This window comes from Engraulis encrasicolus, chromosome 12 (assembly GCF_034702125.1).
Source record: "Engraulis encrasicolus isolate BLACKSEA-1 chromosome 12, IST_EnEncr_1.0, whole genome shotgun sequence".
In the NCBI taxonomy this organism is placed as follows: Eukaryota; Metazoa; Chordata; class Actinopteri; order Clupeiformes; family Engraulidae; genus Engraulis; species Engraulis encrasicolus.
In genome coordinates this window covers 41,555,859-41,568,358 of record NC_085868.1, presented here as the reverse complement: position 1 = coordinate 41,568,358, position 12,500 = coordinate 41,555,859, and the positions used below count along the sequence as shown (strand labels likewise).

General features: G+C 42.2%; 1 protein-coding gene across 1 annotated transcript in view; it reads left to right on the top strand.

Moving 5' to 3' along the window:
• Positions 1-12,500, top strand: part of LOC134459549 (DNA-binding protein SATB2-like) — a 69,222-nt gene that overhangs the window by 35,402 nt on the left and 21,320 nt on the right. The window contains exons 12-14 of the mRNA XM_063211908.1: positions 4,587-4,779; positions 6,079-6,271; positions 6,791-6,910. Coding sequence (XP_063067978.1) covers positions 4,587-4,779; positions 6,079-6,271; positions 6,791-6,910 — 506 coding nt within the window. The remainder of the gene's footprint in view (positions 1-4,586; positions 4,780-6,078; positions 6,272-6,790; positions 6,911-12,500) is intronic.

Sequence of the window (12,500 nt, the reverse complement as noted above, 5' to 3'; positions counted from 1 at the left end):
ACACACACACACACACCTCTTGTAGCTGACAAATGGGGATTCAATAACTGTGTTCATCGTGTGTGTGTGTGTGTGTGTGTGTGAGTGTGTTTCAAAACAACTCAAGTCTACAAAATCTGTTGTCTAAGTTGAAAAAGTATAAGAAAACTACATGAATGTTCATATCGATTAATAACACTACACAAATTGTCCATAGTCAAAAGCTAAGAAAAGCAACACAAACGTAATGACCACAAGGAACAAGTTGTGTTGAGATATTTTAAGCTCTTTACAGTCAATCCGGAAAGTATTCACAGCGCTTCACTTTTTTCACATTTTATTATCTTACAGCCTTATTCCAAATGCTACAAATGAATCTCTGTTGTCAAAATCCTGCACAAATTATTCCATTTTATTATATGGTTGTGACGTCATCTGTCGAATGCTCCATTCATTTCAACGGGGCTCCCCAACGTTCGGACGTCTGTTATTTTTCGATAACGGACGGGTTGGTCTATAACAGACCGCTGTCAATGGCAACAAGACTTTTCACTGCTAAAGCGACTTTTCAACAAGACTCTAATCAGCTGCTGTGATAGACGGCACCCGTTGTCCTGGCTACCGCTGTCAATGGCAACAAGACGTTCACTGCTAAAGCCACTGGCTTGTATACAAGTCAGTGGCTAAAGCGAATGTTTCATATCACTCCGCAGGGGGTCCGGTCTTTTGTCACTCTAATCAGCTGCTGTGATAGACAACACCTGTTGTCCTGGCTAGCCTACCTAGCTGTTGCCTAGCGGTGTTCCACAACGGCAATGTTTTGTTTTGCGCAGCAACAATCTTAACATTAAATATGTCTAAAGAAATGTCCCCGCATGTGTGAATCATTTAAGTATATCCATATAATCCGCTCCGCGTCGGGGTCTAAAGATTCTCTCTGTCGTGCTGCTATTCCACGGTAGCGACCTTCTCGCCGAACGTTAACCCTTACATGACCATGTGAAAAACAAGCTGTCTTGACAGTTTTGAAAATTTATAAAAATAAAAAACCACCACCTTTGGCAGCAACTACATTTTTTTTTTCATTTCGAAATGAAAAGGGATTAAATGGGAGGTCATAAACAAATTTGCTTTAGATGGCGTCAAGCATGTATGGTGGTAAACAAGTGAGTTTTGCACAAAAAGTGCATCATCTGGCTAGTCAAGCATGATTGTGGGACTGACATGGTTTGGTGATGTGTGGATGCCGTCAACATTGGAAATCTGAATTACACCTACAGAAGCATGCATGTCAACATGCTCTGTGACTACAGAAGCAGATGCATGATACTCTCCATAGGATTTCATTCAAAACTCACACCCATCTATTTTAGCCAGGTGCAGACTCAAAATGTACAATTGTACAATGTTCAATGTACTGAAAGGTTGAAACACACACCGATGACCTCCTTTTTAACCCCTTTTCATTTCGAAATGAAAAAATGAATGTAGTTGCTGCCAAAGGTGGTTCTACAAAGTATTAAGCAAAGGCTGTGAATACTTTTGTAAATATGATTTCTTTGTTTTTTATTTTTGTAAATTTTCAAAACTGTCAAGACAACTTGTTTTTCACATGGTATTGATGGAATAATTTGTGTAAGATTTTGACAACAGAGAGTCATTTGTAGCATTTGTAATAAGGCTGTAAGATAATAAAATGTGAAAAAAGTGAAGCGCTGTGAGTACTTTCCGGATTGACTGTATCTCAGAAACAACAGGTACTAACCATATTGTGCTTTAACATGCTTGGCTGTCCCACACCTGTAAGTAAAATGCCTAGTGCACGCAGAGATTCTTTAAGTATAGAGATATGCCAACATAATAGGTTTCTATGGGCACCTAACGCGACCAGGTTCCGGTTTGCCTAAAGGGCCGTGTCATAATGCTCCTACAATGAATAGAACAGTCCTTAGGTCTGCCTAGGTCTGCCTAAGGGGGGGCCATAATAGAACCAGGAAACAATGGGCCAATGGAACCTCTCTCTCTCTACTCTCTCTGATGCAAGCGTGGAAACTTGAAGGATTCTGGGTATTTTGTCATGGATGTAGCAAGTGCAGCCTTGGGAATTCTATGAATCAGGAGCGTGGCACTTGGTAGATTTTGAGGCATCCTTCACTTAGGGCAGCCGTGGCCTAGAGCAGTGCTTCCCAACCTTTTTTGTCCTGCGTACCCCCTTTCTCATATGATGAGTACCCCCTCGCCCTCATTCAGGCTCTGTTCCTCTATCCCAATGTGACTACACTCAATATATTTGTTATTAGTACATTTTTCCGCGTACCCCTTGAGATGTGCTCGCGTACCCCTAGTGGTACACGTACCCCTGGTTGGGAAACACTGGCCTAGTGGTTAGAGAGTTGGTCTTTCAATCTAGGGGTTGCAGGTTCGAATCCCCCCTGTCCACTCCCTACATCTCCATCCATGGCTGAAGTGCCCTTAAACAAGGCACCTAACCCCGCATTGCTCCAGGGCCTGTAAACAATATCCTGAAAAATAATAACTGCAAGTTGCTTTGGATAAAATGAAAGCGTCAGCGAAGAGCAAAGTAATGGAATGGAATAGTACTTGGCATGTCGCAATGACGTAATATTCTCGAAAAATGTCCGTTACTCATCTTAACAAGGTCAGGATCCCCCACTTTGAGAAACCGTCAGACACAAGGAGGAGGCGGTTCATAAGGAGTTTTGTTCACACTTCACTTAAAGGGACAGTTTGGTCAATTTCAACATGCAGTTGTAATGCTCACACTACCCTGGACTTGTCAGTGCCTGAGATTTTTTTTTCTTCTTCTTCAGCCGTTTCCGAGATCCTAGTCATTGTAATGGGGGCAGCTCTTTGTTTACATTTCAAAAAAACATTTTTATTTATTCCCAAAAACATCCAAAAAGTTATAAAACATCAGCAGACAACTAGCAAACAGCAGTACCTTTTGGGAAAATATTTGGAGTTGGCCTATGTTTCATTTTTTAAAAATGTAAACAAACGCTGCCCCCATTAGAATTGCTCATATCTCGGAAAGGGCTGAGCCGAAAAATGTGGCATCACCAGGTACTGACAAGTCAAGGGTAGCGTGAGCAATACAACTGCATGTTGAAATTGACCAAACTGTCCCTTTAACTCCGCCATCATACGGATGACATAACAGCAGTGTCATAATAGTGTCAAAACAGTGTCATGACACAGTCATGATCGAGTCATAAACATGGTGTCAGTGTCATAAATGTTTTATGGTCATGAAAAGTTGACATTGTTAGGGCTGTCTTTGCCATAACCGAATATCACTTAATGGTAAAGTCATAAAATGTTTATGACATTGACATAATGTTTATGACACATGCATGACTGCATTTTGACACTGTTATGACATTGCTATGTCATGCGTATGACACCTTCTTCAAGTGAAGTGCTACTGGAGTTTCTTCCCAAATTAATATGCGACCAGTTTCTAAGCATCATGTCTATGAGCTCCCATGCCCCTTTAGGAGTATAGCGGGGGTTATTTTAAATTCTAAATTTATAAAAAGGAGACAAACCGCACACTTCAGATCTTTTTTGTACAAAGAAGCTTTACTTGACTTGCAAGCTTTCGGGTCTTAGAAAAACTTGCAAGTCAAGTAAAGTTTCTTTGTACAAAAAAAGACCTGAAGTGTGCGGATTGTCTCCTTTTTATACAGAAATTTCAACTGAATCCTGCACCTTTTAAACAGATGAGCAGTGACCTATCACAAATGTAAAATGTAAAAAGCCATGCCCATTAAGGAGACTGGAATTGAGCCGACTCTGTTGCGTTGGTAACACATGCTGTAGAATAACTACCTTAGTTTCCATGTTGAAAATCTTTTGGCACGAGCACGGCACAGCGAAGCAATGCACCTATTTGGACAACTGTAGCCCAAGTCTAGCAGAGGCTTGGTACAGCACAGCACAGCACAGCACAACACAACACAGCAGGAGATAGCTGTAACCAGGGCTCTAAATTAACTTTTTCCACCACCAGCCAATTTGGCTAGTAGACATTTTTTCTTACCAGCCAAACAGAAGTTCAACTAGCCATTTTTTAATTTTGCCAAAATAGGCTATGCGTTAGGCTAGTTGTGTTTTTTTATATTATTATGGTTATTTTATTCAAATTTCCACAACACATAAACACTATAGGCCTACATACTAGGTCTATAATAAGCATATTATAGCTGTAACAACACAACAACACGTCAAAAAAACACGACAGCACGGCACAGCACCAGAGAGCTGCCCCAGCAGACCCAGTTGGGCGGCCCAGCCCTTCCCTGACTGTGGCGCTAGCCTGTTATTATTCACCAGAGAAAGAATGACTATTATCCCAATATAAGCCCTTTCATTTTTATACACCACAGACTGCAGGATATAGGCGTGCCTTTGCAAGTGGGAGAGTATTTATATATGTTTTCAAATGTTGTTGTGTTTTTCAGCTGTTGTTTTTCCACCGTTCCTCCATTTTCGATGATATTAACACATAAAAGGGCCAGAAACATAATTGTGAAAAAGTAACTTAAATCATATTTTTTTTTCCGTTGTTTGTTTATTCTCATCAGGCACTGCAGAGGCAGCACATTCTGTGCCTGAAGAACCCTTCGCCCATGCTCATAGAGCCATCTCCCATTATGCTCTCTGAGGAAAGGGGCGTCATGAGCCACCCACTGACGGTGACCACCAGTCAAGATGGCGGCAGTGGCATCACAGGCAGCGGTGGTGTTAGTACGAGCAGCAGTAGCAGCAGTGGCTGTGGTAATAATCTCTTTTCTGTTGCTCTAATTCAAGGGTTCCCAAACTTAATCATGCCCCATTTACCTGTAGATTCCAGTCAAGGACCCCCTTTAACAATCGTAGTATATATCTGTGTGTCAGGACCCCATTCGGTTTTTATAAAATAACAATAATAGCGATAATGTTCAGAGATGAACCAGTGTTTCCCACAGATTTTGTTGTGGAAACTATGGGGGCAGCGGGATTTTGTTTGGGGGGGGGGGGGGGGGGGTCACACGGAGCAAGGGGGGGGGGGGGGGGGCGGGGGGGGGGGGGGGGTTCACGCGGCGTAACAAAAAAATAAATAGGAGCACAGATAAGAATTTAGGAGCACTGTGAAAGTGTTAACGCACACACAAAAATGGTCTAAGAGAGTAGGCTATACCTTTTCCCCAACACACATAGGCGTACACATTCTACATGAGGGGTGCTGGTCACAGGGCCAGTTTTTCAATATTCCTCCCATAAAAGGGTAAAAGGGCTGAACAACATATTACACATTTATGTCTATACACATTCGTTACACATTCATTTCTATATGCAGCCCGATGTCTCCTCTGCTGTGTCAATGAAGGCCTGTTGCCTAACTCATTATCATACAACTGTAACAAAGTAAACAAAGCCTGGGGAGTGTCAGTAAACTCATCCCAACTGTCCCTTCTCTCAAGGTTTTTTATTGCTCCCAAACCCGAGTTAACTTGACTAGGCTTTTGATCCCTCTGCACTCATGGTTTTCTCTATAGGATGTATTTACTCCAGGAGGAAAATGCGAAGGAAATCGTTTTTCAAATCGTTTAATAGAAAACGGAAATCGTTTAAAAGTTGTTTTTTTTTTACATTTTCGAAAATATGGCGGCCAAATTTAAACTATGGCGGTGCGCCATAGTTTCCTTAATGTATGGGAAACACTGTGCACATAGATTATTATAATGCAGTTCTTAACTGCTGAAAAGACTCAACTACATCATAACAACATTGCTATAACATTACAGAGAACCTCAAGTAATAGATGAACTTCTTAGTGCAGAGCCTATATTATTACCTTACCGTCACCAAAATTAATTAATCTGTCACTTAAGGCTCTCAGTACTGTCATAGCAATGTTGTTATGATGTAGTTGAGAATTTTCAGCAAAGAGTGAATAGGCCCGTCGGCGACCCCATCTGCAGTAAGAGGCTACGTCTTAGTCATTACAATTCTGGTGTCAGTAAGGTTATAACATATAGTCTGTGCAGAGGGGTTAAAAAAACACCCTATGTGTTCTAAAATGTTCCTCTACAGGCTCTACTGGCAGTAATGGGGCCAACGGAGGAGGAAGTGGTGGAGGAGGAGGTGGTAGTTCGAGGAAGCCGCGCTCACGTACCAAGATCTCCCTGGAGGCTCTAGTCATCCTCCAGAGCTTCATCCATGATGTGGGGCTCTACCCCGACCAGGAAGCAATACACACCCTCGCAGCTCAGCTCGGACTGCCCAGGTGAGGGTTTTTTACACTACATGTAGTAGGGCTGTAACGTTATTGTATCGAACTGAGGAATCGTGATACAGAGTCGCGATACTGTATCGTGAAGCAAGAAGGCAGTACCGTGATACGCCCTTTCAAAGATCTGTTACCCTTCAGTCCAGAAAACAAAAACAAAAAGCAAATTAATTAATTTATGAAGATACATTTAAATACACTAAGTGTTGGGTGTATCGAACTGTAGTCAAAAATCGTGATACGAATGGAATCGTGAGTTTAGTGTATCGTTACAGCCCTAACATTTAGCAGACACACTTGACCTACAAACATCCTTTAGCCTTTGGGAAAGGAGGTCATTCTTGGTGCTCACAGCTGAAATCTGACTTTGATATGTGTTCTTGTCATGTGGTAACTATTTGAACAGTTTAAATATTGTGTCCCAATTTTCCCATATCCTATTTCATCATCTTGGTGCAAACAGGTCAGGTCTAGACTGCTTAGCCTATAAACTTGCCGTTGTTTTCTCTCTCTCAGGAACACCGTAGTCAAGTTCTTCCAGAACCAGAGATACCACGCACGCCACCACACCCGACACAAGGAGGCCACAGCAGTAGACGCAGCAGGAGACCCAGGGGAGGAAGGGGAGCAGGAGGAGTCAGGGGAGGTGGTCGGAGCACAGGGGGAGGAGGAGCAGGAGGAGGAGGAGAAGCAGAGGGTTGGAGAGGAGAGGGAGGAGGACATGGCAGGGGAGGAGGTGGAGGAGCAGGAGGAAGTGGGAGAGGGGGAGATGGAGGAGGAAGAGGTGATGGAGGGGGGAGACGGTAAGGAGGAGGAGGTTGTTACACACCCAGAGGTCAACAGTCCTGAGGAGTCAGCGTGCGCTCCCAGCGGGATGCAAAGGAGAGGCAGGAGCAGGTGGGAGAGAGGAGTCGAGAGGGAGGGGACAGGAGGAGAGGGGGAGGTGCATCAGCAGGAGGACAAAACTGAGGAGGAGGGGGAGGAGGGGGAGGAGGTGCGAGTCATGGAGAATGTGTGTGACACTGTGTGTGTGTCACCTGTCAGCCCCCCAGACACACACACACAGCAGAGATAGCCATTTGTTGGTTGCTGTGACCCCCAGACTGTATGACAAAAGATAGTCATCTGCGAAAGATCCAACCTGTCCCACTACACTGCTCCCTTTCGGGTGCCATTGGGAGCTGCCCACTTGCACGAGCGAGGCATAAATGCAATTTCGTTGTGTGAACTTGTGTGCTGTGGAGTGCTGTGTCACAATAACAATGGGAATTGGATGTTCCTAGTTGAGCCTTCACTTCACTGTCACTATGGAGACTATTCAGACTGGCCTGATGCTGTGATGACTGGACAGACTGGACGAACTGTGTTTCATATTTGATGTTTTTATTTAACTGCCTGTTTCTCTTCTATTCCTGCTCATCATAATGTCATTCAGTATGTCCTCTGAGTCTGCGTTGTGCCCTCTGCTGAAAGGTTTGGTATACCAAATATGTGATAAAACACCCAGAATACCCTCCACACACAGAGAACACACACACACACACACACACACACACACACACACACACACACACACACACACACACACACACACACACACACACACACACACACACACACACACACACACACACACAGATGTCCCTAGCCCTAGTGACAATCACACACTGCAGTTTATCCAACAATTTCATGCCCACAACGCACATGTAGCTAGAATCTGTGCCATAACTTTACCCTTCCCCCACCACTAAACTGTGCCAATACTTCAACGTAATCCTATTTATTAGTACAACTTATCAACACTTTATTTTTGTTCCAAATTTTTGCTTTGAGAACATTTGTTTATGGCTAGTGGAGTTTTATGATTTTGCTTAATGTTATGAAAAGGTATGCACAAGTTCAAACGCCAAATTTCTGTTCCAAAGATGATGATGATGATGATGATGATGATGATGATGATGATGATAACACAGGGTATATTTAAGCAAAAAAATAAAGTTGCTGATGTTATGAAATTGTGCTTCTGCCCAGTGAATATTCTGAGATTAATGCGAGAGTTGTTTGTTTATTTGAACTGCAAATGCGTGATTGTGAATACAGGCCTATTCGTTGTTAAAACCAACACCTGAGTACTGTCTTTGATTCAGGTGAATATTGCATCATGCATCAATATGCATGAAGCAGAGAGAGAGAGAGAGAGAGAGAGAGAGAGAGAGAGAGAGAGAGAGAGAGAGCGCTAACTGTCAATGTCTTATTTACAAACCCCAACTCCAAAGAAGTTGGGACACAAGGTAAATTGAGAATAATAACAAAATACTGCCATTTTCAAAACGTCTGATTCTTATATTAGATGGAGAACGGCACAAAGAAAACATATCAGTCATCAAAACTGACCAAAATTATTGTTTTGGGGGATATTCATGAATATGTAAAAACAACACGTCTCAAAAGAGTTGGGATGGGGACAATAAAAGGCAGCAAATGTCGAGGAAGACTGAAATCAAAACAAAAGACAACATTTGACAGTTAATAACATCAACCGATGAGATGATTTTCTATAAAAAAGCAGTGTTATATCCTACCTTGGACATGATTTCACCAGCTTAAATGTATTCCTTGTCATGTTTTGCAAAGGTTTCCTTTCTGTAGTGCTTACAGTGTGATAGGTCTTGACCAAAAGCCTGCCATTTTATCACCTGCTGGTCCTTATTATGGCGTTAAACTGTTAAAACATAGTAGACAATGTAATTTGTACTTACTATGTGGCAGTAATTGAAGATCTCCCTTCAAAATATAATGCATGAGTGGCTTTTCATGCTCTTTAAAACCCATTTATATCATGCAGCACTGTATTTAACTCTACAGATGAGTGAGAACAACTTAACCATTGCACTGCTGCACCCCCATACTATCATGGAGGCTGACTTTTGAAGTTAGCACTAATACAAGTTGGATGGTCCATTTTCACTGTAGCACAGGATGTGCAAGGCTCTATTATTTTCAAAAAGAATTGACTTCTGCAACTTCTGCTGACTTCTGTAAGCAAAGGATGTTAAAACCCTCTATCATTTGTACACATGGAACGTTCTTAATATGGTCAATTTTCAATAGCTGTAATTCTTGGAGTGCTAGAGTGAGACTACAGCCAATATATATTTCATGATGTCATGAGCCTATACAATGATATTAATGACAAAAATATGTCTTATATTCACTCAATCATGGTAAATCAAAGGGAATTCAAAAATGTATGTAATAACTATGGTAATTATTCCCTCTGCATCTTTAATTCTGAATAACTCAGCCTCTCTGTGATGGTCTTATACGTGGACACTCATATTGTCCATCAGTACAATTCATTTTGAAATGTTCTTCTTTGTTGTTTTAGCTTATTTGGATGTTTATTGCATTTCACTGATCCCCGTCCCAACTTTTTTGAGATGTGTTGCAGTTATCAAAAGAGATATTAGCACATATGTCCCCCAAAACAATATTTATTCTCGGTTTTAACACTTAAAGGGACACTGTGCAGGAAATGGTCAAAAAGGGTACTGCAACTATGCTGCTCATTGAAACGGGGCTGACAATTACCAAATTTGATCTTTACATGAAAGTTTTCTACGTAATAAACAAATATTTTCTAGTATGGTCCAAGTAAAGTCATTTTTGCAGCTAAAAATGGCTATTTTTGGAAATTCAAAATGGCGGACCATGGAAAAGATCCCCCTTTTCATGTATGAAAAGTGCAATTTTCCCAGTCATAATGAATACTTACAATTTGATGCTAGTGGTAAGTATTCATGAAAAAGGTAACATTAGTGAATGGGCAACATGAATTCTGGAAATAAACAACTAAAAATCTCACACAGTGTCCCTTTAATATGTTGTCTTTTCACTATTCTCCATGTAATGAATGGATTGAATGTTTTGAAAATGATAGCATTTTGATTTTATTCACAGTTTACCAAACGTCCCAACTTCACCGGAGTTGGGGTTTGTATGTTTTTATTTGAACTGCGCATTGGAGACTGGTCAAACGCAATTTCAAACTTCTGTGCAAACCCTGTTACATAGATTTTTGGCAATAAAGTACACTTGACTTGACTTGACATGCATCGAGAATTTAAATACTGTACAGAATCCGGAATTCAACAGAAAACGAAATAAAATAACAGTGATGAAAAATGAAAATAATAAAAGCACATCCACTAAATTTTAACTTCTAACTGGGTGGTTTGTTTTGTACGTCTATGATGTAAAATCATTTGGCTTGAAATATAAATATGTATTATGTGGAACTCATGTGCCCTCGTCATCTGGCAGCAGAGCAGTGTGTGTGTGTGTGTGTGTGTGTGTGTGTGTGTGTGTGTGTGTGTGTGTGTGTGTGTGTGTGTGTGTGTGTGTGTGTGTGTGTGAGTATTAGTCTGGATGACAGCCTCATTAGGGGCCATTAGAGAGCAGGACAGAAGGGGTGTGTGTGTGTGTGTGCGTGTGTGTGTGTGTGTGCGTGCGTGCGTGCGTGCGTGCGTGCGTGCGTGTGTGTGTGTGTGTGCTTGTGTGTGTGTGTGCACATGTGTGTGTGTGTGTTAAATTAGGGGGCCACAGGTGCTGTTGCCACTGATATTACCCAGCATGCTTTGCACAGGAGCAGGGAGTTAGTCTCTCAATGGAGCGCAAACACACCTGTGACACACACACAACACTCTTCTCCTCTCTTTCCTCTATCTCTCTCTCTACTCTTCTTCATGCTCATCCTCTCTATCCTCTGTTCTTCTCCTCTCCACCTCCTCCTTTCATCCTCTCGTTTCTCCTCTTCCAATCCACCTCTCTTCTCATCCACTCTCCTCTTCACTCCTGCCCTCCCCCATCCCTCTCTCTCTCTCTCTCTCTCTCTCTCTCTCTCTCTCTCTCTCCAATTAATACACACTCTGATTAGCATGCTAATAGCGCTACTGTATTCCCAGTGGGCTAGGCAGCCAACCGCTCCCCTGCTAACGTTAGCCACTGACCTGTGACACAGCATCAGCCACACACACGTGACAAAAAGATATAGAGAGCCACACACACACACACACACACACACACACACACACACACACACACACACACACACACACACACACACACACACACACACACACACACACACACACACACAGAGACACAGACACAGACACACACACACACACACACAGAAAGGCAGAGATACAGAGACACACACAGACACACACTCAGAACAACATACACAGATCACAGATAGACCTGAGACACAGTGTCAGCCATACACACATAGACAAAAAGACATAGAGCCACACACACACACGCACGCACGCACACACACACACACACACACACAAAAACACACACACACACACACACACACGCACGCACGCACGCACGCTGAGAGGCGGAGATTTAGAGACACACACAGACACACAGACACACACTCAGAGCCACATACATAGATCACAGATATCCACACACTCAGAGCCACATACATAGATCACAGATATCCACCCAATCAGAGCCACATACATAGATCACAGATATCCACACACTCAGAGCCACATACATAGATCACAGATATCCACCCAATCAGAGCCACATACATAGATCACAGATATCCACCCAATCAGAGCCACATACATAGATCACAGATATCCACACACTCAGAGCCACATACATAGATCACAGATATCCACCCAATCAGAGCCACATACATAGATCACAGATATCCACCCAATCAGAGCCACATACATAGATCACAGATATCCACCCAATCAGAGCCACAGATCACACCGACAGAGCCATACATACTGCACTAGGGCTGTTACGATGTCTTCAACTCACGATTCGGCTCATATGACCATTTTTGGCGTATGGTTCTGTGCCCCTCACGATTCTTTTTTAGTTACTTAAAATTATGGTCAGACTTAGCTCCAGTTGTGGCTGTTGATAAGGTCTGCCAAAGATTCCAAGGCACACTGCTGGTGAAGTTAAAAAGCCTTTAATTAAACGGGCTGACGCGCTGCGACTACTGTCTTCTTCAGAGTCAAACACTGACTAATTCCCAAGTCCCTATAACAAGGAGAAGGCTCAGGTAATCAAGTAGGACTAAGTGGCAGGTGCATTTTTTGCTTTTTTATTTACCTTTTTAAATGAATACATTTTCTTTATTCACATTTACCAATATCATATAAAAAATATATTATTATCATTTATAAAT